The sequence below is a fragment of the Colobus angolensis genome, unplaced genomic scaffold, assembly GCF_000951035.1.
Source record: "Colobus angolensis palliatus isolate OR3802 unplaced genomic scaffold, Cang.pa_1.0 Scaffold343, whole genome shotgun sequence".
Classification (NCBI taxonomy): Eukaryota; Metazoa; Chordata; class Mammalia; order Primates; family Cercopithecidae; genus Colobus; species Colobus angolensis.
Window position 1 is genome coordinate 2,275,921 of NW_012116744.1, and position 27,860 is coordinate 2,303,780.

Consider the following 27,860-nt stretch of genomic DNA (forward strand, 5'->3'; position numbering starts at 1 on the left):
CCCCCCGCCTTGTCAAGGCCACAGCTTTCTTTGAAGCAAATGTACCCTTCCAAGGGCGTAAACACTGAACAGCTCACACAAGCATTTTGCAGGGACCACTGATAAAACCAGTGCCTCCTTGGGAAAGCAGCCTCAAACGACAGAAATTTCTCTCTTGAGCTGCCTGTTCTTTCGTGTACACTTTCCTCACCTTGGTCATCACTTTAGTGTTCCAAATCTCTACTTTCTTTGCTAACTTGTTCTTGGAAATTATTTGCTTTGACCATCATTAAACTAACTTTTTTATAAATCTTAATGCTGACAGTGGGCATTAGGGGGTCTTAGCGTTCTTGAGTACCTACAGAAGCAGGTGCTGCTTAAAGATCAATGCCACGAAGGAAGGCAGGAAGGAAGAGCTACTCAGAGCTTGTCTGACAGGATCATGAACCAAACTTCTTGGGGCCCTTGCCAGGATGCAGGAGCCTCTTATGGACCCTGAATATTTTCCCAATCTTTTTGACTCCTCATTTTGCAATGTACTGCCAAACTTGTTGCCACTCTGTCCAAACTGGATATAGAGAGTAGCCTTGACTTTAAAGATGGCCTGTGTTTGATTAAACAATTCCAAAAGTCTGTCTCAATGAATGCTAGTTGAGCTCCAAGAATGTGTCAGCCTCTAGAGGATGGCCCAATAGGAGGAGGGTCTTGGAGGATTCAGGGTTTTACGCTCACATGCTTAATTATGCTCTTGTCAGATATCTACAATGGGAGTCCCTGCATCCTTGGTGTGATGCATCTGTGTAATGAACCAAACAGCCTTACAAGGGGCAGCATTGCTAGATTCGGGGAAGACAAGTCTTGACATGTAGTATAGTTATAAGGCATCTTCTTTATATGGTTCTTTTAAGTCAACCAATCTGACTCCTTGCAGAATCCACTGGCTTCAGTTTCTCTTGATCAGCTGCTCTTTCCCATGTTCATCCTTTCTATTCCTCTGCTACTTTGAACATTGAACTTGTGATACAATGTTAGGCCTCTCCATTGGACGAGTGGAACTATCCTTGAGAGGGCAGATGAACTGGAGTAGAATAAAAGTTTTCTTGTTGAAAACAGTGCCCAGAAACCTTCTTGTAACCACTGATGGGATATCTTACCAAGAAACATTTTTCTAATATCATATATTTGTTTCCTTTAGGAAATGACTTAATCATCTTTTTGGCAGACCAGAATGCACCCTATTTTAAACCTAAAGTAACGGTATCTTTCAAGTAAGTACAAATATGATTATTTTGATAAAACATTAGTCATTAATGTAATAATGGATATGCCGTAGCTGATTGGATTGTCTTTAAAGTCAGCCTTACCTGTAGTGTTGGGATGCAAAACCACTAGATGTGAGATATGAGTAGGAAGTGATTTTTTCGGAAAAATAGCGAAAATACCAAAGTTTAAAAATGACTTTAAAGAAATAAATTTGAGTGGATCCAGGTTTGTTTCTATATAAACACCCTTTATTTCCTTGCAATCTTATACCCCTTCTTGAATGTGTCTCGTTGTGTGCCTCATCTTGAGGGAGCAGTCACTCACAGTAGTCTCATTGTGTTAGCCATGTGTTGTGTTTTGTGGAAGAATGGCCTATTTTGCAGTGGGGAAAAAGTCAGTGTTCTAATTTTTTTTGTTTAATTGACTAATAGATGGTGAGTTTTTAAGGTTGACTTGGAAGGAATTCAAGTTTGATTATCTGAATCTTTTAAATGTTCAAGGAATAGTTATTTTTCTTTTCTGTGGTTGGCATTGCATGGAACAGTGACCACTTCCACACCTCTACCTCCATGATAGTGACCCAACACAGTTTTGAAACTACAAACTACATTTGGAGCAAGCATTTGTGACAGTCTGAATTCAAGCAAGAAGAGATGGGTCAGTGCAGGCCAAAGGGGCAGCTTCCAGAGGCGTGGAAGTTGAGCTTGACCTTGGTATAAGTAAAAAGTTAGATGAAGACGTTCAACTTTGGGGACAGAGCATTTATAAGAGATAAAAGTAAGAACAGCACGTTGTGAATAGGAGGTAGAAAGATCTGCCTGACAAAAGTGGAAGGTACACTTCAGGGAGTTAAGGACTAAGAACATGAGATAAGAAGCTTTCATGAGACTGGTAGCCTTCAGAAATAGCAAAAAGACTTTGAACACAGTCCCATTAGAAGAGGGGAATCATCAGGTCTTTGTGCAAAGGAGAGATGATGAAAACAATATTTTGAATTGATTTCCTTGTAAACTAGGTCCAGAATGAATTGGTTTGTAGAAGATTACAAGACTACTTAGGAAACTGTTTTTAAAAATCCCTGTGTGGACTAATTAGTTCTCAGACTCTACAGTATTTTAAGTAAACTCAAACTCATGTTAAAAAAAAAAAAGGCCTTGAACAAGAACTTTGGGGGAAAGTTATAAATGGATAAACAGGAACTTATTTCCCTTGAGAAGTGTTCCTAGGTAGTGAATGTCAGCATGCTTGGAGTGGGGAAGAAACTGAAGTTGATGAGTGTATATGAGAAGTGGACTAACTGCATAGAGGTGATTTTTTTTCTGATTAGAAATTAAGGAAATTTAAAGGATGTAAATGGCATGTGTTCTGATAAGTTAAATATTCCAATTAAATTTTTAATGAATGCAATGTACTTTCAAAATTTAGAAACTCTTGTTTGTGTTTTAATTTAGAATATTTTTCAAAGGAAAAATAATCTGTTCTTCACCCTTATACTCCCCCACACCCCTATTTCTCTCTCAGATGCAACCACTTTTAAAACCTGTAGCTGATTCTTCTAGTGTTTATTACCATATTTTAAAATAAAATTTTACACTAATTTCTTGAATTATCATTGTTATTCATTTCTTGTTTTTTATTAACATAATTTATCTACATTGTCCCAGTGTAGTTAAATCATAATTTTTTGTTTAATCAGTAATCATTGTTTACATTTTAACCATGTAGTGTCTATGTCCTTCAAAACCAAGTAATGTACAGTATTTTTTTTTTTTTTTTCTGAGATGGAGTCTCACTCTGTTGCCCTGGCTGGAGTGCAGTGGCATCATCTCAGCTCACTGCAACCTTCACCTCCCAGGTTCAAGTGATTCTCCCGCCTCAGTCTCCCAAGTAGCTGGGATTGCAGGTGCCCACCACCATTCCTGGTTAATTTTTTGTATTTTTAGTAAAGACTGGATATCACCATGTTGGCCAGGCTGGTCTCAAACTCCTGACCAGGTGATCCACCCACCTTGGCCTCCCAGCGTGCTGGGATAGTATTTAATTTTTTGTGCAGCTTGCCCTGCTGGAATAAATGATTGCTTTTTAAAAAATAGATTGCATAGTTTCCTATGTACATATCCTTAATTTATTTGCAGATATTCTGTCATATCTGCCATATACCTATCATGCATTTTTCTTTTTCCCATTGGATCCTCTGCATTGCTGTCCAGTCTGGATTCATTCTCCAGGCCTTTTGCAGACTTACTATATGGGGAATTTCCCCATTTAAAAAAAGAAATTTCCTCGTTTACTTCACGTGGGTGTGTCCTCCAGGAAATTCCTGAGAAAGGATGCATGATAAGTCCTGTTATGTCTAAAACCTTTTTCTACCCACTTTTTTTTTTTTATTTTTTTTAGAGATGGCGTCTCGCTCTGTCTCCCAGGCTGGAGTGCAGTGGTGCGATCTCAGCTCACTGCAACCTCTGCCTCCCTGGTTCTAGCAATTCTCCTGCCTCAGCCTCCTGAGTAGCTGGGACTACAGATGCACAGTGCCATGCCTGGCTAATTTTTTTGTATTTTAGTAGAGACGGGGTTTCACCGTGTTGCCCGGGCTGGTCTCAAACTCCTGAGCTCAGGCGATCTACCCGCCACGGCCTCCCAGAGTGCTAGAATTACAGGCTTGAGCCACCACGCCCAGCCTCTACCCGCTCTTAACACTGTAGTTAGCTTATTGTGTTCTAGCTTCATGGGTTGCTGTTTTAAAATTCAATCCTATTATTTCTCCTAATCTTTTAAATGTAAATTGTTTTAATTTTGGAAGCTATTGGAATCTCTTCTTTTTCCATTTTCTTCTGATATCATGATGATGTGCTTTGGTATAGATTTTTCTTTTTTGATAAAGACAGGGTCTTTCTCTGTCACTCAGGTGACAAAGGAGTGCAGTCACATGATCATAGCTCACTGTAACCACATAATCCTGGGCTGGAGCTGTCCTCCCACCTTCGCCTCCCAAAGTGCTGCAATTACAGGAATGATTATTCTTTACTTCTTATGCTAGGCATTATGTGGGCCCTTTCAAGCTAGAGACCTCTATCCTTGGGGGCATTTTGAAACTCTTGCATTATTAAATATTTATTTGAAAAATTTTTTTGTTTGTCTCTTTTAGGAATGCCTATCAATTGATTATTAGTCTTCCTGGGTTCATCCTTTGTTCCTTTATCTTATCTGTTTCTTATTTTTATCATTTTGTTTTGTTTTGTTTTATTTTCCTTTGCAGGAGGTTTTCTCAACTTTCTCTTCTAAATTCTAAGTCCTTTTTTTTTTTTTGACATGGAGTCTCATTCTGTTGCCCAGGCTAGATAGAGTGCAGTGGCCCAATCTCACTGCAACCTCCACCTCCTGGGTTCAAGCGATTCTCCTGCCTCAGCCTCCCAAGTAGCTGGGATTAGAGATGCACACCACCATGCCTGCTACTTTTTGTATTTTTAATAGCGATGGGGTTTCACCATGTTGGCCAGGCTGTTCTCAAATTCCTGACCTCAAGTGATCCGTCCACCTCCACCTCCCAAAGTGTTGGAATTACAGGCGTGAACCACCACACCCAGCCAGGTGTCACGTTTTTAATTTCTGAGGTTTTTTGTTTTGTTTTGTTTTCTTACTGATGTTTTACAATCATTCTTATGATGTCTTTTAGCATACTGTTTTTCTTTATATATATATACTTTTTTGTCTTTTCTAAAGTGTAATTTTGAAGTTTTCTTTTGTTGTATTAGCTCTGTTTTCTTCAGGTTCCTTATTGCTATTTGTTTTAGCTCTCTTTAATAGTCAAAAGTTTTCTTCAGAAGGCAAAAGGCAGGTGTCTACTCATATTTCCAAGTAAGGTCCTAAAGAAATAATTGGAAATGCATTGCCTAGTGGGACTTGTCTACTATCTTTTGCCCTGCATGTATGTTCTTGATGGACTAACATTCTAGAAATAGGTAGAGCTGTGGGCGAGTGTTAAATTGTTCCTTTTGTAGACTTTTGGTTAACTCCTGTGTTTAGCTTAAGGCCAAAACCTTACCTGTTACTGTAACTTAAATCCTTAATTCCTGAGACTTTCCAGAAATGCACCACTTGGTTCTTACTTTGCTGAGTAAGAGGGTGAAAGGACTGCCATTGATGCTTTAAGAAAGTATTTATCTATAGTCTACTTGGAAATGTGTTGTCTTGCTATTTGATCTGAGTAGTATTAAATATAAAATGAATTTAAGGCCTACTTTTTGCTTGGGTCACTCAGACAACAAGACTGCCGGATGTTAAGTTTTCAAGATTCATATAAATAATTTTAGAATTATTTTGTTAATAAAAATATATCAATACCCATGACAAGGGAAAAAATAAAAATATGCATATAAAATTAGATATATATGTTTGGATGCTGTATTGATTGCCAAGTTTGGAAGAAAAAAAATTCCATTCTTAATTTACTAGCTTTCAGAAATAAAATGATTTTTAAATTTTTACTATAAATTTTGAATTTATGTTAAAATCCAAACTAAATATTTTATAAGTAATATCTTTTAATTGAAAAAATCCCAGTGATATTGCTTACTGCTTGAGCAATTATTATGAGCCTCCAGTTGTTAGAAACACCATCCGAATGTCTTGGTGTCCTTGACAAAGGAACTATATAGAAGGACTATACTAGCCATTGCTTGAACATAATAAACACGTTTTCTCTTGACATATTTCAGATTTCTCTTGTTTCTTGAGACTATTCTGCATTCATTCTGAACTCTTTTGTAGACCAAAGAGGTCTAAATACATCTGGGGTGAAAAGATAGGAAAGAGAAGGCAATCGGTCAGTTATGTGAAGTTTTAAGTTTTTCATTTTTTTTTTTTTTCCTTTTTGTGGAGAACGGGGTCTCGCTATATTACTCAGGCAGGTCTCGAACTCCTGGGCTCAAGCTATCGTCCTGCCTCTGCCTCCCCGAGAGCTGGGATTACAGGCGTGAGCCACCGCGCCCAGCCAAGTTTTTCTTTGAAAATTTTTTTTTATGGTAGAAATACAGAGTTGTCCTTTTCCATTACAACTTGTCTGATATTTGTAAATGCTTGTTTCTTTTAGGAATCACAGTGCATTGATAACAAGTGTAGTCCCTGGGGATTATGATGGAGATTCTCAAATGGATGTCCTTCTGACATATCTTCCTAAAAATTATGCCAAGAGTGAATTAGGAGCTGTTATCTTCTGGGGACAAAATCAAACTTTAGGTGAATTTGTTTTAAAATTTTTAATATTTATCATTGAATATGAAGGTAAATGTAACAAAATATTGTTCTGAAGTCAGTTCAAAAATACTGTTCTTGGGTGTCAATAATTGTAAAAACCTTTTTCAAAGTTTATTTCCTGATTTTTCTTTTTCAACCCTGAACTGGGCAGGGGTCACTTCTACTAACAAACTTCACTCTTACTAGCTTAAAGAGGACAGAGATTTATTAAAGGGTTTTAATGGCTCACAGAATTATTGGGATGGCTAAAGAATAAGCTTTCAGGAGCAATCCCAGTATCATCAGAAAAGCTTCTGCCTCTTTCCACTATCAGAAGTGGCTAGTTACACAACTGCTGCCAGAATGATGCTTGCTGTGCCTGCAGTGATTCTCCTAGCAAAATGAATGCTGCACCTGGTCTCTTGATACTCCCAAATTCAGTGAGCAGACACAGAGAGAAATAGCAGAGAAACAGTCTTTGCCTCATTCATGCCTTTAAGACTCACAGTGTATCTGATTGGCAAGGCTTAATTTTTATTCAGCATCTCAGATGCAACGATATCTGGAAAATGCTATTTTTGGTTTCTAGTCTCCTCAGCACAGGAAAGCACAAAAAAGTTGAAGTATAGTTTGAGAGTCAGTCTACCTTCCCTAGTCACAAATCATCAAGCCATATCTGAAAAGCCAATTAGTTATACCTACATAGGCAACTTTGTTCATGGAGTCAAATTTCAGTCGTGTTGTCTGCACCATTTGTGAACGTAAACAGTAACCTCAATACATGATATTCATTAAGTCAATAAATATTTCCAGAAGGAGTACCATGTACAAAGCTTGTATATAAGCATGTACATTTTAGAGCCAGGAAGTTTTGCATATATGGCCTTCTTTACAGAAAATCCTTGTTAATTGTCAGCCTCTCTAGTACTAAATTGTGTAAAGACAAAGACTCAGCTAGCAAATATTTAGATGCGTACCTCAAAAGGAAGTTATTGTAATGCTAGTCTTCACTGTAGAATGTACTTTCCCAGTATTTTGTCTTTGCAAGCTTGTTCATTTGAACTAGATTTATAGTATCTCTTTAATAATAATAGTTGGAATAAATTAGAGATAAATCTTGAGAAGAGTAGAAGAATATTTTTTCATAAGTGTAGATATCAAAAGTAATATAAAATGCCTGCTATATATCTTTTTGCAGATCCTAACAATATGACCATACTCAATAGGACTTTTCAAGATGAGCCGCTAATTATGGAGTAAGTATGTGCTTGCTTCCTTTGAAATGATTTTAAACTTAAACATAAAATAAAATCTTCACATAGGAAGCTACTTTGCTTAGTAATATAAACACTAAATTCACTCAGAGGCCTGTACCTTTGATTATATTGTATTTATTTGCTATCAGATAAGACAAAGGAAAATGAAATTCTTTTGGAAAGAAGAGATTTGTGTTTTTGTTTCAGTAGCTTCAAGTATGTCCATGATGGATCTATGCTGTCATTACTGAAAGAATTAAGATAGCTGTTTTTGAGTATAACTGTTATGTTTAGTATGTAGGATACAATTTCCTCTAGAAAGTTAGAAAGATTCCTATATTAAGGAGAAATTTTTGTTCTTTTTATAACTCTTCCTTTGTGTTACTATTTATATTCTCAGTATAGACTCATGTACCAGGATAATTGATTTAAATAACTGATGTAAATTTGGATTTACAAATTTCTGACAGCGTATTTTGGTAGAGGTCGAGATCATTCCTGGGACTAGAGCAAAGTTTGGCCACATTCTTGTTTCCAGTACTGCCTTTCTTACAGTTATTGAAATTGTACCCATACAACAGTGTGTCAGTGGCCATTAGAAGTCTGAACTGTAAATCCATGGATTAATATTCTTAATGGTGCCCCGCTAGATTTCTTTCATAGTTGTGTATTTTTTCATTGTTGTTAAAATATTCAATGGCCAGTATGAAGTTTTATACCAACTAGGATTATTTTTCTGGGTTCTTTCTCCTAAGCCTATCTAAATAAATGAGTTGGCTTATGATTCTGAAGTAAGTTTCTAGGAATTAGTGCTATATCCTTATCATTGAAGGATAGTCTAGATAATGCAAAGATTACAGACATACCCAAAATCTCACAAAAGGAATCTATTTCTTCCTCTTACTATATGGCCAGTGTGGGTCAACAACAGGCTCTGCTCTGTGCTGTTGCTTAGAGTGAGGCCGTCTGAGACCCCACTGTCTTTGTAGCTAGTCCATCTGAATCACAATGTCTTCTCATTGCCATGGCAAGCCTGGAGATGGCTGGAGGGGCCGGTAACAGAAATTATACACTTTGGCCTAAAAGTGACACATGTCACTTGTGCTGACATTTGACTTACTACTTATCACCAGATACTGGCAAGCATTGTAATGTCTACCACACTTCCCAAAAGTTATTGTTTCTTTTAAAGCTAAATTAGAAGTAAGAATTTAATGAAATAGCTGCTTATTGTTTTAATTTTTTTCAGTTTCAATGGTGATCTAATTCCTGATATTTTTGGTATCACAAATGAATCCAACCAGCCACAGATACTATTAGGAGGGTGAGTAAATATGATTTTAACTATGTAATTAATCATATATATTGCTGCTACTTTAACCATTGGAGAAAAAATAGCTCATTGGATATCTTTGTTTTTAAAGATTTTTAAATGAGTATTTGGTCTATATATATAAGCTTTCTCAAATAGTTTGGATTTGGCCTGCAACTGGTTTCCAAGGGCCAGCTTAGTCCTTTTATCTCTTTGACAATTAGAGATTGAAACTTTGCAGGTCTCCATTTACATATTGGTTCATTAAATGTTTTTGAAATGGATAGATTTCACGTAAATAGGGAGGATACCCGCAGTCTTGAGTGGACCCTCCCTACCTTAGTCATGTTAGCTGCTAGACTTTAATTGATAAGATTTGTTTCTTTCTGTCATTTGTTCAGTGAGCGGTCAATAATGGTCTAATAATGTAAGCACTCCTCTAAGCTCTGGAAACTTGTCAGTGTATACATTATCCTTCACCAGTGTGTGTGCTAGGCCTCTCTTACTGCCTAAGTGTGCAATTCTTAGGGAAAAGTGCCTGGAATCTTGCAATTCTAAGATATCCATTGTAATTACTCTGGATTTAAATAGAACTGGTCTCGTAACACAAGAATTCATGATAGCAAGATACTTTTCATAAGATACCTTCAACCTGGTTAATTTTTTTCTGTATCTGATAAGATAAAGTTTAGTTCAAGAGTATAGAACACATTTATTTACTTTTTTGTCTTTCTGAAAGTACGAAGGACCATCCTTGTCAATCTGTCTTTCCCAGCTACTTGGAACTCTAGTGACTTTTCTCTTTGTGTTTTATAGAAGTAGTTTGTTTTTATGATGCATTTTTGAAATGTGATTTATAGGTATGCAGAGGAGTAAATTGTCAAAATTTAAGGTATTCTGAAGAGACACGTTCACATTTCCTATTACTTTTTCTGATCTACTGCCATGCCACCCTGAATGCGCCCAATCTCTTCTGATCTTGGAAGCTAAGCATGGTCAGACCTGGTTAGTGCCTGGTTGGGAGATCCCCCATTACTTTTTCTGTAGATTTTTAATAAAGAATATGGGTGCTTCGATGCTAGTTATAGTGAACTTTGAAATAATTATTGTGAATCCTGAATGAGAAACCTGTTTTTTCTCCAAACTTTGAAAAATACCTTGAAGAGAGTCTTGCTTTAGAGACAAATTGGAAGGAAGTCCTGATTTGCTTTTGTGGCCATATCCAATAGGAATTGAGTGCAGGTGGGGTGCAGGGAAAACGCAGGCCACTCCCCTCCGCCTCTGCACTCCTTCCACAGCAAATGGGGACTGCTCAGAAAACCCTGTCCTTTCTTTTCCTCTCTTCAAAGGCAGACATGTGATTGAGAATGTGATGGTGACTTCTGGCCTGTTTTATTTTATGGTAACTTCACTTTAGTCGGGGGAATAATTGGAATATCTTTAATCTGACGTAGTTTGACCTTTAGAAATTGAAAGTGAAACAGCTATTGTTGATAATTCACAAAGTATTAATGAAACTTCTATTACCTGTACAGATTTTTTGCTTAATCTGCAAGAAAACTATTTAGAATATTATGGGATAGTGCCATAGCTTCTTTATTTGTTCTAAATTCTATATTAGATTTTCTCTGCTTCATGAACAAGTTCAGATTTTAAACATTATGCCTGAAGACATGTCCAACTTTATTTTTTATATGTTATATTCAGTCCAATATACTACAGTAATTATACTCTGGTATTTTAGGATATCTGTCATTCGAACCTCAGTTACAAATTAAAACAATAGTAGCTAACCATATCTAAGTGATAAGTTTGCATCTAAGATTTGTCCTGATGCCAGTCTGAAGAATTTCAAATTTCAGCTGACAGAAATTTGCATTGTTTAGAATGATTGTAGTCTAACAATATCATGGTTCAGACAACAGAAAGCTGAATATGCCCCTGTGGGAGCAAACATTAATATGTTACTAAAATATGAAAAATACATTTAAGCCATGTCAGTTTTATAAACAACAGATAAAATACGTGCATAGGTGCATAAGTGAAAAAGTCATCAGCATTGACATTTTGGGCTATTCACGTGATCTTGATTGGCAGCCTAATCTTATTTATCAAGAGATCTACCTTTTACAACTTAAATATTATGCATTATGGGTATGCCAAACCCAAGATTATCTTTGATTGAATTTGACCAGGACTTTGGTTTGAGAAGCACGCAATGATCTTTAAATTGAGTGTGAAATGCTTCTGTAGAATTATAGCAGAAAGCCCTTGCTATAACCTGGCCTAGTGCAGACATGCAAATCTGAGATAGCAGAACTAGTTTGGCTGGACTAAAGGTGCAGATGATCAGTCTAAATAGCAGTGGTGATGAGCAGAAGAATTCCTTATAATTGGTACAGTGGGGTTATCTAACAGGAACAGGAAGGGCACTCACTGCATCTAATGAGGTTCAGGAGATAATTGAAGTGTGTTAAATGGTCAAAGGTGAGACTTTAGTTTGAGCTTCAACTTCACTTATAATGACTTGAAATAATGTAATAATGTGCCATATTACTTAGAAATAACACCTAGCTATTAAGTGTCACAACCGCTTCTGCGGTGATGTGACATTGTTAATGAGCATTTTCTATGAGGACATTGGAAACTGATGTTGGATACTCATTCAGAATATTGTTTTTAATGTTGAAGTGTAAACACTTGTACCTGTAATTTTAGTCAAAACCAAATATAATGTTGGTCTGTCAAAATTTTCTGACTCACGTACTGAGTTCATATACATTCTGGGTCAGGCCCAAGTTGTATAGTTGGAGATATTAATGTAGGTATGTGACAGATATATACTTTGCTGTACACTGTTTACATCACAAGTGATCGCATGAAAATATTGAATGTAGTATAAGTAGCACTGAAAGCAATCATTTTTAATTGTTGTGTGGGTGGATTTTGCCCCTCCATTATAAAAAAAAGCTGTATTCTCTATTTAAATGTAGTCAACTACTATCAATCCAGAAGAAATAAATCTCCATTTTTCCATTTAGCCTTTCATATTTTCTCACGTTATGACCAATGACTGATTTATTAAATCACCCTTCATTTTTACTGTTGATTTTGTTTGTTTGTTGATGCATTACAGAAAATATTATAAATATTTGTTTTAATGAAGTATGATATTGTATCACTTAAATCTATTGTTTCATAAGAATATGAAAATTATGATGAGATTTATAACACAAAATAAAACCAAATAATACTCAAGGCAGCTTTTGACTTTGTAATCAGCGTTAATACCCATAACAAAAAAAGATAACTTTGAGATGATTTATATTTTCTTCAAATTCCCCTGGCAGCACCCTCCCTCCCTCTCATGCCATACAACATTCATATTTTTAATACTGTTGCTAAAAGGAATCTATTAAAATCTGAGTGATGAGGTATTTTTTTCTAATCAGTATTTCTATGGATACATTACATCAGTTTTCTAACTTTTCTCTTTTCCTAAAAGAACTGTGCTATTAGAGATACATTAATTTCTTTTCCCAGTGTTTCTCACCCAGACCTTTTTTCTTTTCAAAGTTAAACTGCAGAAATAGTGAAAAACTTTTAGCAGATGACCTATGTGGTGGTTATTTCAAGTGGCATATTCATTTCTTAAGGGTCTATAATTTTATTTCCTATAGTCCCGCCAGATGTGTTGGGGGGGTCAATTAAATTACCTCAGATTTTGACTTGAACCCAGGAGGCAGAGGTTGCAGTGAGCCGAGATCACACCACTGCACTTCAGCCTGGGTGACAGCAGAGTGAGACTTTGTCTCAAAAACAATAAATAAATACATAAATAATAAATAAATAAAAATTTAAAAATTAATTACCTCAGGTTTCCTGGCAACTTATACTGCTTTATTTTGTGTTCTGATTGGTAGTGTTATATTTAAGTGAAATTGTTTGTTTCTAAGTAAATGGTTTTAAGATGTTATCAAAATTTACTCACCTTGCTTTTAGTTAAATCTTAATAATTGTTAGAAGTATATTTGTAATTATTCAGAAAGATCAGCTTCTTTTGAGAAAAGTATAGTGTTACAGTTTCTGTGCAAAAAAAATTGATAGTAACATTTCCTTTTATTGGCATATATTAAAACTTTGTTTCCTTGTTCAGGGAGAAACCATTTTGCTTTATTTCATTACTGTTAATACTTGTATATGTGTTGAAACTAGTATAGGCTGGGGCAGTGACTCACGCCTGTAATCCCAACACTTTGGGAGAATGAGGCAAGAGGATCACCTGAGCCCAGGAGTTCAAGACCAGCCTGGGCAACATAGGGAGACCCTGTCTCTACATACAAAAAAGAAAAAGAAAAAATTAATCCGTCATGATGGTGCGCTTTTGTGGTCCCAGCTGCTTGGGAGGCTAAAGTGAGAAGATTGTTGATCCAGGGAAGTTGAGGCTGCAGTGAGCTTTGATTGCACCACTGCACTGTAGCCTGGATCCTATCTCAAAAAAAAAAGAAAAAAAGAAAAAACTAGTATAGTTTAAAAAGCCATGTATATAGCAGTTTTTGAGTAAGATTAGTATATATTACCATTTCAATTTAGGGTGAAATGAATCAGAATCATAATTTCTGAAAATGTAGATTAAGTCTTCTTTCATTAGATTCCAGTTGCATTTTTTCAAAGTGTATATACACTGTTGAAAATGCTTTGCAAATACTTGTTTTTTACCCTGGAGGTCTAAGCTCTGAGTTCCAGTTCCTGAGTGAGTTTCATAGTAGTCCCGAATGTAGGTGTGCGTTCAACTGTGGGACGCATGCTTCTTTTCAGACTTCCTGTTCTTCCACTGTATTTGCCTGTCTCAGGAGTCAATGCTGTCTCTTAGGTGTCATGTTACTTTTGCACACCCTAGGAAGGTAGGAGTATTGGGCAAAGTATAATAAAAACATGACTGAAAGAAATCTTCATATTTCCTCTTATGTAAGAAATCTTCATATTTTCTCTTATGTACCTGAGACATTATTGCTGAAAAGTCCTTAAGATTTATCCAGAACCGCACCTTTTGGTTCTCATTGATGCCCAGAGTGAGTGATTCATGAGGAATTTACCTGGGTGACTTTGTTCTCTAGTGATGCTTTTCCCAGTCTTCTCCTGTATATCTTGCAGAGGAGGCACACCACGGACTTGTACAGCTTTTCTGTCCCTTTGGAGGCTCAGAGTTGGATGGGGAGCGAAGAGGACAACAAGTATCTCAAACAAGCTTCTTGTTGTTTCTTTAAATGTTTATTAAGTAACTCTGAGGTTGGCACTTAACATCAGTTGCCTCTTTTTTTTTCTTTCTTACAACAGATAGCTTGTGTGGCTAACAGTGACTGAAGAGTCTAATTCAAAGCTTAAGGGACTACCACAAGCTCACAAATGTGTAAATAAATGCTAAATCTGGGAATTGAATCTGGATCATCCAAGTTCTAAAATCTGTGTTTTGCCTTCATTCTTGTACCATCATTACCATCATTATCATAGTCACCGGGGGCCTTTGGTGGTGCTCCTTCATATGACCTCCCCCCTCTCTCCATGGCTAGCTTGGACTTCATAATGGATGCTTTTTAGGAAGCATTCCATGAAATGTAGGCAGAAACTGCGTCTCTTAAGACCATTCCTGGAAGTTAAACAAGTGTCATTTCTTTTATATTCTATTGGTCAAAATAGGTCATGAGACTAGCTAAGATTCAGTGGAGTTAGTAGATTATAGACTCTACCTCCTGATATAGGCATGGCAAAATTGAATGCGAAAGAGCATGTGAGATGGGAAATAATGTGACAATCTTTGAAAACACAACATAGTAGCCTGTGTTTATTTACTTTACCATAACTAAAGACTTGCAAAGGAATATGGAAATACAGATCATTTTAAGCATGTCAACTTCTAGAATCTCAGGCTTCATAGGTGTTCTTAGCTAAAATTGATGTGCCCGGCCGGGCGCGGTGCCTCAAGCCTGTAATCCCAGCACTTTGGGAGGCCGAGACGGGTGGATCACGAGGTCAGGAGATCGAGACCATCCTGTAAAAAATACAAAAAACTAGCCGGGCGAGATGGCGGGCGCCTGTAGTCCCAGCTACTCGGGAGGCTGAGGCAGGAGAATGGCGTAAACCCGGGAGGCGGAGCTTGCAGTGAGCCGAGATCGCGCCACTGCACTCCAGCCTGGGCGACAGAGCGAGACTCCGTCTCAAAAAAAATAAATAAATAAATTAAGTAAAATAAAATTGATGTGCCCGAGAATGTACCTGTTTTCACTGTAACTTTCTCCTTCACATGAGAATGCCATCTTCCTTAAATTTCCTAAATCTTACTAATGGTGATTTGCTGGGTTGTAAAAACCCACAGATATCAAACACGGGGAAATCTTTTTTTTTTTTTTTGGAGACGGAGTCTCGCTCTCCCAAAGTCCTGGGATTACAGGCATGAGCCACCACGCCCGGCCTGGGGAATCTCATGATTAACTAAGATATCTCAAACTAATAGAACTTCCAGTTTTTCTTCTTCTTCTTTTTTTTTAATGTACATTTCTCTTAACATGAAGCTGGCATACAAAAGCAGACGTCATGGTCCTCCACGTTGATATATTCTGAATACGGATGCACTGGAGTGGGGTTGTGGTAGTATGATAGCTTTTGTTTTAATGACTTTGCCATTTCATTACTTTAGTATTGTCAAAAATTCCATTATTGTTGAGAGAGACCCTTGGGAGGGCAAAGAAAAGAGAGCATCCATAAGAAAAACCAAACTCCAAAAAGCAGATCTTAGAGCTGTTCTTAGCACTGTATCCCAGGACACATCATTAATTGGAAAGAAGGTAACTTTCATGCCAAAGTGATTTTGGAAGGTGACAATGATTGTCGCAGATGTGACTGGAATATACTCTAGGACTGTCAAACTCGTAGATAAAGCTTTTGCATAATTTGTTTTATATTTGGTATGCATTTTTCTATAAATGCATACCAAATCATATCAAGAAATCATATCATATCAAGAAAATTCCATTTAAAGTCGAGCATCTTATTTTATCTTACGAAATTTTATTTTTACTATTTTCTGTATCCTGTTAATGTAATAATGCTATCGCCTAATAAATAAATTTACATGTTGGCTTCTGAGCCAAATAATTTTTTGCAGTATATACCTTTTTCTTTTCCATTTTGAGACGGAGTCTTGCTCTGTCGCCCAGACTGGAGTGCAGTGGCGCAATCTCGGCTCACTGTAAGCTCTGCCTCCCAGGTTCATGCCATTCTCCTGCCTCAGCCTCCCCAGTAACTGGGACTACAGGTGCCCACCACCACACCCAGGTAATTTTATTTTCTTTTTTGTATTTTTAGTGGAGACTGGGTTTCACCATGTTAGCCAGGATGGTCTCAATATCCTGACCTTGTGATCCGCCCACGTCAGCCTCCCAAAGTGCTGGGATTACAGGTGTGAGCCACCGCTCCTGGCCACCTTTTTCTTTTATTAAATTCATAGGAAAAGTTTGTTACATTTGAAGAAATGAGAAAGACATGGTGTTATTTCTTTTTTTTTTTTTTTTGAGACAGAGTCTTTCTCTGTCGCTCAGTCTGGAGTGCAGTGGCTGGATCTCAGCTCACTGCAAGCTCCGCCTCCCGGGTTTAAGCCATTCTCCTGCCTCAGCCTCCCGAGTAGCTGGGACTACAGGTGCCCGCCACTTGCCCGGCTAGTTTTTTGTATTTTTTTTAGTAGAGACGGGGTTTCACCGTAGCCAGGATGGTCTCGATCTCCTGACCTCGTGATCCACCCGTCTCGGCCTCCCAAAGTGCTGGGATTACAGGCTTGAGCCACTGCGCCCGGCCTTCTTTTTTTAATACACTAAGTACTCCAGAAGCCAGACCCAGAGTAGACTATGCACATACATTTACTGAAGAACTATTACATCTTTTATCATATTTCTTGTAACATAAATTATTCTAGCTGCATTATATTGCATTGCTGTAAGTTAATTAATGAGAAATAGCGTGTTGCTTTACAATCTTATTTTTATAACCTATTTTATAAAAGTGGATAAATCAATTTTATCTGATTTACGTTATTGTAATCTTGACTGCTTTTAGCAATGTGTCCTACAATATACATACATTGAGTTATTTCTCAGCAGTTTTTATAATATTCCTTGAAACACATATTAGCACATTTATTTGAATTGAAAATAAAAAACAAGGTCACACTCTTTCTGGCAGAAAATAACTTTCATTTGGAAACAGCTTTTATAGTAAGTACTGGCTTTGCTAATTGGGTTATGTGGCACACATTTTCTGTAAATTGAATAAAATAGATCAGCAGTTCTAAATTTGTTTTTGTTTTTTCCTTACATTTTATTATGGAACATTTCAAACATATAGAAAGGTAGCTGAATGAGATAGTGAATATGCTTCTAATAGAACGTACCTGTCACCCAGCTTCAGCAATTACCAGCTCATACCCAGTTATTTTTTCATCCACACCTTTTCTTCCATTTTCCTTTTTTTACACCTTGGACATTATGAATCTATAGATATTTCAACATATGTCCTTAAGAGATAAGGCATTTTTTTTTCTTTTTTTTTTTGGAGGTGGGGGTCTCTGTCACCCAGGTTGTAGGTGCAGTGGTAGGATCATAGCTCACTGCAGCTTTGAGCTCCTGGCCTCAAGTAATCCTCCTGCCTCAGCCTCCTGAGTAACCAGGACTACAGATGCATGCTGTCATGCCTGACTAATTTTTTAAAATTGTTGTTGGAAATAGGAACTCACTATATTGTTCAGGCTGGTCTTGAACCCCTAGGCTCAGGTTGGGATTACAGGTGCCAGCCACTGTGCCCAGCTAAAGGTTTGTTTTCAAAAATACATAATCACAACATGTTCATCATGCCTAAAAAACTAAGAATATTTTCTTACTATTACATTTCCAGGAATATTTTGATCAAAATGTATTAAAGCATACAATAATGTAGAAATACTTTATTAAGCCATATATTATTGGCAAAGATACAATAAAAAGATTTCTCAAACTCTTTATTAGCATACTTTTACTTGATTAAATGGGGTGCCTCTAAATGAAGAGTAATTGGTATAGCTAATAGTTATTTTTTTAACAGTGCTTATAGTTATTTGATAAACGTATGTAATGCTTTTGTTTTACTTCTCAAAAACTGAGAAGGTAAATGGGTCTAATGAATGGATCATGCATCCTTTTACAACTCAAGGGCTTTCCAGCTGCTTGCTTTGAACAGCTTAAAGGAAGAAGACCTAATGGATAGAGCCCTGAAAGTTATTTTTGTTGATAAGTAACTGTGATTTTTTATATTTGACTACAGAGAGGTTCAAAAAACTGAGAATCCTTGCTGTAATAAACCTCCTTTCATTCTAATCTGCCTTTTTATATGAGCAAGATTTCTTAGCGTTTACATCTATGAAAACGAAAAGTGAGAATAGGCTGTATGCCTGGAAACTGTCTCATTCTAGCAAGAATGCATATTATTTTAAGGATAAATAAATTAATATATTTTAAAGCTTTATTCATCACTCTTAAAAATGTGTTTCCAATAAAATTTTACCTTTGGCTTAATTATCACAGTAATAATATGTATTTTCATCAATTGTATGCTAATAGTTTAAATAATTCAACTTCAAAGAGAGTTTTTTTAAACACTTGAGATCCATGAACAAAACCAATTAAATGCAAACTTTGTTTTGTACAGCAGTTCATAGACATATTTTTTCTTTGGAAAATTATCCCAGAACCATCACTAAAAAGACTTCACATATAAAATCATTTTACATCATGATAAAGTTTTCTGAGAAAAATGGAATGGAAGTACAAGTTTAAGGATACAAGGGAAAGATGTACAATTTCTGAATATTCAAGAAGACCTTCATGTGTTTGTTTTGTTTTGGATTCTTTTGTGGATGATGGGGGATGGATGACAATTCAGTTATGTTTATATTCTACGGGATGCATTTTTAAAGTAATTTTATTTTAAAATTTTAATAATTCTAATAGATTCAAATATTACCTATTTTGCAGCTATTTGTGCTGATGAAAACATTTAGATTGTTTTCTTAGAAATTATTTAATGTGTTAGCTGGTATATGGTTTTTCAAAATTATTTTGAAGCATATCTGGGGCAAAGATGTTTGAAGACCCCAGGACTAAAAGAACTAGGCAGCCTGTAGAAGTAAATTCTTCTTCATGCCAGAACCATTTCCTAGTAACTGCTTTTTATCTTAAATAATGATATTCAATATAAGCTGGTCATTCAAAAGTGGGCAAATTAGCAGTCATACAAAGAACAGTTACTGTAGGCAACCAAAAGCTACAGTTGGCATTAATTACATTTAAATTCATCATTTGACAAATGCTATTCTTTGAGATTAAGGGAGATGATGCCCACAAATTAGAACACTTTGACATAATTTTGTTTCTTGTGGGGCAAAAGCTAGTAATTGGAATTTTCTACAGAGGTCAAGAAATGTCAGTGAATACACTCAACATGGCTTAGAATGGCCCACTTTTTCTTCTGTTTCTCTTTTTTTGTAATCAGAGCAGTTTTTTTTTCTGACCTTAGCTTTCAAATGGTGTTGGGCACATATATGAAAAGGTTATACTTTATGTGAATTCAGTTGCTTGAAAAATATGGTATCTGCTTTTTATTGCTGAAAAACTATAATTTGTACAAAGAGTAACTTTTTCTTTAGCTTTTAAGTTCAGGGATACATGTGCAAGATGTGCAGGTTTGTTACACAGGTAAATGTGTGCCATGGTGATTTGCTGCACAGATCATCTCATCACCTAGGTATTAAGCTCAGCATCCCTTACCTATTCTTTCAGATGCTCTCCCTCCAAACCCCTCCCTCTGAAAGGCCCCAGTTTGTGCTGTTCCCCCCACCCTATGTGTCCATGTGTTCTCATCATTCAGCTCCCACTTATAAGTGAGAACATGCAGTGTTTGGTTTTCTGTTCCTGTGTCAGTTTGCTGAGGATAATGGCTTCCCACTACATTCATGTCCCTGCAAAGGACATGATCTCATTCTTTTCATGGCTGCATCATATTCTGTGGTATACATGTACCACTTTTTCTTTATCCTGTCTATCATTGACAAGCATTTAGGTTGATCCCATGTCTTTGCTATCATGCATAGTGCTGCAAGGAACATATGTGTGCATGGATCTGTATAATAGAATGATTTATATTCCTTTGGGTGTATACCCAGTAATGGGATTGGTAGATCAAATGGTATTTCTGCCTCTCAGTCTTTAAGGAATCACCACACTGTCTTCTACAGTGATTGAACTAACTTATATTCCCACCAACAGTGTAAAAGTGTGTTCCTTTTTCTCCATAACCTTGCCAGAATCTGTTGTTTTTTGACTTTTTATTAATCATCATTCTGACTGGCATGAGATAGTATCTCATTGTGGTTTTGAGTTGCATTTCTCTAATGATCACTGATGTTGAGCTTTTTTTTCATGTTTTTTTGGCCACAGGAGTGTCTTTTTTTGAGAAGTATCTGTTCATGTCCTTTGCCCACTTTTGAATGGGGTATTTTTCCTTGTATATTTGTTTAAGTTCTATAGACTCTGGATATTAGAACTTTGTCACATGGATAGATTGCAAAAATTTTCTCCCATTCTGTAGGCTGTCAGTTCACTCTGATGATAGGTTCTTTCGCTGTGCAGAAACTGTTTAGTTTAATTAGATCCCTTTTGTCAATTTTTACTTTCATTGTAATGCTGTTGGCGTTTTCATCATGAAATATTTGCCCATGTCTGTGTCCTGAGTGGTATTGCCTAGATTTCTTCTAGGATTTTTGTAGTTGTGGGTTTTCTATTTTAAGTCTTTAATCCATCTCGAGTTAATTTTTGTATATGATGTAAGGAAGGGGTCCAGTTTCCATTTTCTGAATGTGGCTAGCCAGTTCCAAAGAGCAACTTCAAAGGTAGAAGGATTAATGAATATTATTTTCTACTATAAATCTATTAACACTTTAGTTCTTATTGACAACTATATATATATATATTCAGTTTTTCACTTCAGCTCTTACTGACAGCTATATATGTATGTATGTGTATATATATATATTCAGTTTTTACTCATCTTAAAATGCACCACAGAAACGAACAACTGTTCTTTCATTTTCTCTACACCTTTGGTAAACATCAGAACAGTAAATAGACACCGAATAAAATAAACTCTAAGGATCATCTGCAGCCTTTTAAGACATGTAACTGTAAAATAGCAAAGCATAGGCACTAAGTATAAAGTTTAAAATACTGTGAAGAACTTAAATGTTGATTTTAAATGTTCAAAAAGGCAAGATTGCAATTAATATATTGTTAGGAGTGACAAATTCATATTTGTCAGGAGTCAGGAAGGAAACCAGAGTGAGTGAAGCAATTTGGGAGAATGAACACTTGGGTTGTCTTTAGACACTAGCTCCGTCTCAACAAAGCCGGTTGGTTGCCAGACCATCTGATATTTCTGATATTTCAAGAGAAGCTGGAAATGCAGACTTTTATATGAAATCAGATTTTATTTTTAAGTTATAGCAATGAATTCAAGATTCTTAAAGGAGTATATGGGCCAAATAAAATACATCTTTATGCTCAATTTGGCTGATGGTCTGTCCCTTTATGACTTTCGATTTATCACTTTTCTAGAGTCTTCCTTTGAAATAAATATTTGGTTAAATAGCTCCTAGGAAAAAATGTCACAAGGTAGTTGAGTTTTTCCAAAATTCTAGCTATACCTTATTTCACAGTAAGCCTACTAAAAATTTTATAGGGAATGAGATCAATAACTGCTCCAGTTAGAGACAGAGCCACATGATCAACCTCATTGAGCTTTGCTCTATAAAAGTCTGTTTTTAATCATTCTTGGCCTATAACGTGAATTTGATGGCAACATTAGGAAAGTTTTCTGTCAGAGAATCTTTAACCCGAGTTTGATTATTTTGTTAGTAATTTAAAATACTTTAATGCTTAGAAATTATTGAACTGATGAATAAATGGTCTTATCTTAAAAATAAGTTAATCAGTCATTATTAAACTGGATATAAATGAAACTATTTTAAAGATTTCTAACCTTATATATGGTGAAAGAATAATCAAATCCATTGCTTGGCATGAATTACCTTACAACATATGCTAAATGCAATTTCTCAATTCATTTTAATATTTTCTTATTACCATGACTTTATATTATAGAGTTCAGGTTAAAATAATGAAATTAGTTTACATGAATACTGCTTGGTTTTGATTTTACTATCTTATTTAGGTTAAAGTGTGTTTAAGCCCTGCTTGTGCTAAAATATGTGTAGAAGGCTGTTGGAAAGAGGTTGCTGTTTGTAGAACACATTTTGTGTAGAGAAAATTTTCTCCTGATGAATGCTTATTCTTTTTCCCAGATTCCACCTGCCAAGAACAAATTAGTCCATTGTGTCTTTCTGATTTCCAAAGACATCAAAACCAGATTCACAGTTATAAACCTTGTTTGCTATCCAGTCAGTTGGATACTGCGTTGACAATTAACTTGGACTTAAATAGCCTTAAATTGCTCTATGGAGATGACATATCTGTGGTTTCATATTGGACTGGAACATATTATTATGAAAATGGTAGTGAATTCTGACTGCTGTAGAGAAGAATCGGAAATGCTGCTTGAGACTGAGGTTCAGTCTAGCCGGCATTCGCTGACATTTCATGGGAGCCAGGTCCTGGTTAGGCATTGTGGGTACAGATATTGATGAGTCAGGGTTTCTGGGGGAGCTTTACAGCATCAAAGAGAAAGTTCCTAAAGTAACTTTAATGCAAACCAGAATGCTATTAGGAAGGAATGGTGTAGCAGGAAAACAGTAAGAGAAGAGAGAAGATCTTTTGGAGAAAGCTGATTTGAGTAGAGCCTTGGTAAATGGGAGTATTCTTACCTAGTGAGAAATTATAGGGGAATGACTTTATTTAAACTTGCTCTTTCTTCTATAGTTGATAGAGGTACTACCAGTGTTACCTTCTGGTTTTGATATTTATACTGTGGTTATATAAGATGTTAATATTAATGGTAATCAAATGAGAGATAAATGGAAACTTTGTGCTGTGGGCTTTTCTTAGTAAGATAAAATTCACATAACATGAAACTTTAAATTTATCATAGAATTCCTAGTTGTATAATTTATAAAGTGTACAATTTAGTATCATTTAGTACATTTACAATTTTGTACAACCATCTGCTCTATCTGGATCCCATACCATTTATCACTCCAAAGGGAGCCCTGTATCCACTAAGCCAGCAGTCCCCAACCTTTTTGGCACCAGGGACTGGTGTCGTGGAAGACAGTTTGTCCATGGACAGGGTCGGAGGCCAGGTGGTAGGGGTGGTTTCGGGATAAAATTGTTCCACCTCAGATCATCAGGCGTTAGATTCTCATAAGGAGCGCACAACCTAGATCCCTTGAATGCGCATTTCACAATAGGGTTCACAGTCCTTTGAGAATCCAATGCCACCGCTGATCTGACAGGTGACAGAGCTCATGAGGTGATGCTCACTTGCCTGCCGTTCACCTTCTGCTGTGTGGCATGGTTCCTAAAAGGCCATGAACCTGTAGTGGTCCACAGCCCAAGGGTTAGGGAACCCTGCATTAAGCAGTCACTCCCTTTTCTCTCTCAGCACCTGACAACCACAAATCTGCTTTCTGTCTCTATAGATTTAACTATTATGAATATTTCACATAAATGGAATTCTCCATGCGTGACCTTTTGTTTCTGCCTGTTTTCACATAGTATGTTTTTAAGGATCATCCATTTTGTACTTGTCTGTATTGTATTGGTAATTTATTCCTTTCTGAGGCTTAATAATAGTCCGTTGTGTAGATATATGACATTTTTGTTTATCCATTTATCCACTGATGCGAATTTGTGTTATTTCCACTTGTGGGCTATTGTGAATAGCACTGCTAAGAGCATTCATTTTTCAAGTATTTGTTTACTTATTTTTAATTATCTTGGATATATAGCTAAGTGTAGAAATGCAGGATGATATAGTAATTCTGTGTTTAACTTTTTGAAGAACTGCCAAACTGTTTTCCAGAGATGCTTTTAGTTCTTTCATCCATTCTGAGTTAAATTTTGTATGTAATGTGAAGTAGGGGCTTAAATTTATTCTTCTACATGGTCCAAAACTTTAGAATTAAATTTGTAAAAGAGAATCATTATTATTTTCCACAATATTAGAAAACCTTCTATGACCTTAATCATTTATTTTCTGATTCATTTAAAAAAAGGTTAAAGATAATAAATATGACTGCTACAACTATAAAACTCTTAGAAGAAAACAGGTAAATTTTCATGGCCTTGTATTGGGAAATGGATTCTTGATATGATACCAAAAGAACAAGCAAAAAGATGAAAAATTGATATATTGGACTTAATCAAAATTAAGAACTTGTACTATCAAGAAAGTAAAAAGATGTGCGGGCATGGTGGCTCATGCCTGTAATCCCAACACTTTGGGAGGCCGAGGCGGGCAAATTGCCTGAGCTCCAGAATTCAAGACCAGTCTGGCCAACATGGTGAAACTCTGTCTCTACTAAAAAAAAAAAAATACAAAAAATTAGCCAGGCATGGTGGTACATGCCTGTAATTCCAGCTACTTGGGTGGCTAAGACAGGAGAATCGCTTGAACTCCGGAGGCGGAAGTTGCAGTGAGCAGAAATCGCACCCCTGCATTACAACCTGGGTGACAGAGTGAGACTCTGTCTCAAAAAAAAAAAAAAAAAGTAAAAAGACAACCCACAGCCTAGGAGACAAGTCATATACTGGCTAAAGGCCTAATGTCCAGATTATATAAAGAACTCTTAAAATGCACCAACAGGGACCGAGGGCAATGGTCTTGTAATCCCAGCCCTTTGAGAGGCCAAGGAGGGAAGATCCCTTTAAGCCAGGAGATCAAGACCAGTCTGGGCAAAAAGGCAAGACCCCGTCTCTGAAAATGGATGGATGGAGGGAGGAGGGAGGGATGGATAGCAGTAAAGCAATATATAACATACACAATTTAAGAATGGAAAAATAATTTGAGTAGACATTTTTCCAGAGAATATATACAGATGGCCTGTAACCACAGCAAACATGTTCAGCATCATTAGCTAGCAGGAAAATATAAATCAAACCACAGTGAAATACTGTATCACACCCTCTAGGATAGCTATAATAAAATAAATGGACAAGAATAAGACAGGATTTGGAGATACTGGAATTCTACATTGTTGGGTATAAATGTAAGATGGTGAAGTGGAAAAACAGTTCAACAATTCCTCAAAAAGTTAAACATACATTCCTCTATGACCCAACAATTCCACTCCTAGGTATATTCCAAAAAGAATTGAAGACATATGTCCACATCAAAACTTGTACATTAATGTTTGTAGCAGCCAGAAAGTGGAAACAAGCCAAATCTTCAGATGAATGGATAAGCAAAATGTAAAAACCCAAACAATGGAATATTATTCCACCATAAAAAGAACTGAGGCACTGACACATGTTTCAACATGGATGAACTTGAAAACATTATTCTAACTGAATGAAGCCAAACACAAAAGACCACATATTGTTATGATTTCATTTATGTGAAATGTCCTGAACAGAGACAGAATGCAGATTTATGGTTGCTAGTGAGGGGAAATAGAGTACACAGTTTCTTTCTTGGTGTGATGAAAATGCTTGGGAGTTAAATAGTAGTGACGATTGTACACTGTGATCATACTAAAAACCACTCAAGGCACTTTAAGAAAATGACTTGTATGGTATGTTGAATGTATCAATAAAAATAAATAAATTTTTAAGTGTTTTGCATGCAGAAATTTTTATTTTAAAATAATGCTCATTTGATGTTTACCTTAAGAAAAGTATTTTTATTTTATTTTTTTAGGAATTTATCATGGCATCCAGCATTGACCACTACAAGTAAAATGCGAATTCCACATTCTCATGCATTTATTGATCTGACTGAAGATTTTACAGCAGGTGAGTTGCAAATAAATCTGGAATTGTTTTGAGTTGCCAAAGAAGTATGGGGTTTTATTTACTCTACACTTCGTATTTAATTGCTAATGAAGTAAATGTTGAAATTAATGTTAAAAGGACGTTAGAAAGTCAGTGATTTGGAAACATGGAAAAAGTACTGACTGTAATAAATAAGTCTTTAGCTATTGTCGTTTTGGTTGTTTGTTAATAACTGCCTCAGAATTTGAATTCTCTACTTTTTATGAATTCATGATAATTTCACCACATTTTGCCTGCTATTTTTTTACCTTTTTTCTTAAAATTTAAAAAAATAATATGTGCTACAAATTTAACGATAAGAAAAATCTTTAGCTTATGTACAAGAAGAATTTCACAGGCTTTTAAAACTTGTTATTACGGAAAATTGTAAACAAAAAATTGGACAGAATGTCATAATATATGCCCATTTAACCATCACCTAGCTTCAACAATTATTATATGGCCCAATCTTGTTTCCCCTGTAAATGCACCTACAAGTTCCTCCTATCCAAGATAATTTTAAATTAACCACCAAACAAATAATTTCATTTTTAAATATTTCCATCTGTATCTCAAATTGTGAAGACTTTTTTATTTAAAACTGCCAGATCATTTTGAAACCTAAAAAAATTAAACAATAATTTCTTTTTTTGAGAGAGTCTCACTCTGTCCCCCAGGCTGGAGCACAGTGGTGCATACGATCACAGCTCACTGCAACCTCTACCTCCCAGGCTCAAACTATCCTCCCACCTCAGCCTCGAGACCCATCTAGGACTACAAGCATGTGCCATTATGCCTGGCTAATTTTTGTATTTTTTGTAGAGATGGAGTTTCCCCATGTTGCCTAGACTGGTCTTGAACTCCTTGGCTCAAGCGATCTGCCCACTTTGGCTTCCCAAAATGGTGGGAGTACCAGCATGAGCCACCACACCTAATCAACAATTTCTTAATGTCATTGAATATGTAGTCATTATTCAAATGCCCAGATTTTCTCCTACATGTTTTTATCAAATCAGGAAGTTAAACAAGGTTCTTGCAGAAGTAGAGAAACCATCTGTGCTATACACATCTGTGCTGTACAGTTGTGTGGATTTTTCATATTGTATCCCAATGGAATTAACATGTTACATGTTACTGTGTTCCTAGTATCAGAATTTAAAAAATTTGGAGACAGAGTCTTGCTCTGTTGCTCCAGCTATAGTGCCATGGCACTGTCTCCACTCACTGCAACCTCCACCTCCCAAGTAGCTGGGACTACAAGTGCATGCTGCCGTGCCCAGCTAATTTTTTTGTATTTTAGTAGAGATGGGGTTTCACCATGTTGGCCAGGCTGGTCTCAGAACTCCTGAGCTCAGGCAGTTCGCCCACCTTGACCTCCTAAAGTGCTGGGATTACAGGCATGAGCCGCTGCGCCCAGCCACAGAATCAGAATTCTTTTGTGGGTGGTGGGAGTGGGAATATCAAGAATATTTCCTAGGTGTTGCTGTATGTTTGAGCTCATTAGGTGATGTAGTTTAAGTTCTCTCTCTTATGTGATATTAAAATTGATCAGTAGGTTCAGTTTTCCTCAGCACAGATCATCCATTACAGTATTCTCTAATGGTTAGGAGGTATGAATGATTATTGTCAGGCCCATTATTTCAATAGGAGTTGCAAAATTGTGACACACTGAATCTATCACTCTACTGCAGGTATAATTAGCTAAATTTTCTGTTAAAAGAGGGACCTGCCATGCTCACTTCTTTTTTTTTTTTTTTT

The 27,860-nt window shown here is 36.3% G+C and overlaps 1 protein-coding gene across 1 annotated transcript in view; it reads left to right on the forward strand.

Annotated features, from left to right (window-relative positions):
• ITFG1 (integrin alpha FG-GAP repeat containing 1) overlaps positions 1 to 27,860 on the forward strand; it is a 296,091-nt gene that overhangs the window by 3,925 nt on the left and 264,306 nt on the right. Inside the window, exons 2-6 of the mRNA XM_011952601.1 lie at positions 1,175 to 1,247; positions 6,332 to 6,477; positions 7,673 to 7,730; positions 8,980 to 9,054; positions 25,990 to 26,084. Of these exons, the coding sequence (XP_011807991.1) occupies positions 6,390 to 6,477; positions 7,673 to 7,730; positions 8,980 to 9,054; positions 25,990 to 26,084 (316 nt within the window). The 5' untranslated portion in view covers positions 1,175 to 1,247; positions 6,332 to 6,389. The remainder of the gene's footprint in view (positions 1 to 1,174; positions 1,248 to 6,331; positions 6,478 to 7,672; positions 7,731 to 8,979; positions 9,055 to 25,989; positions 26,085 to 27,860) is intronic.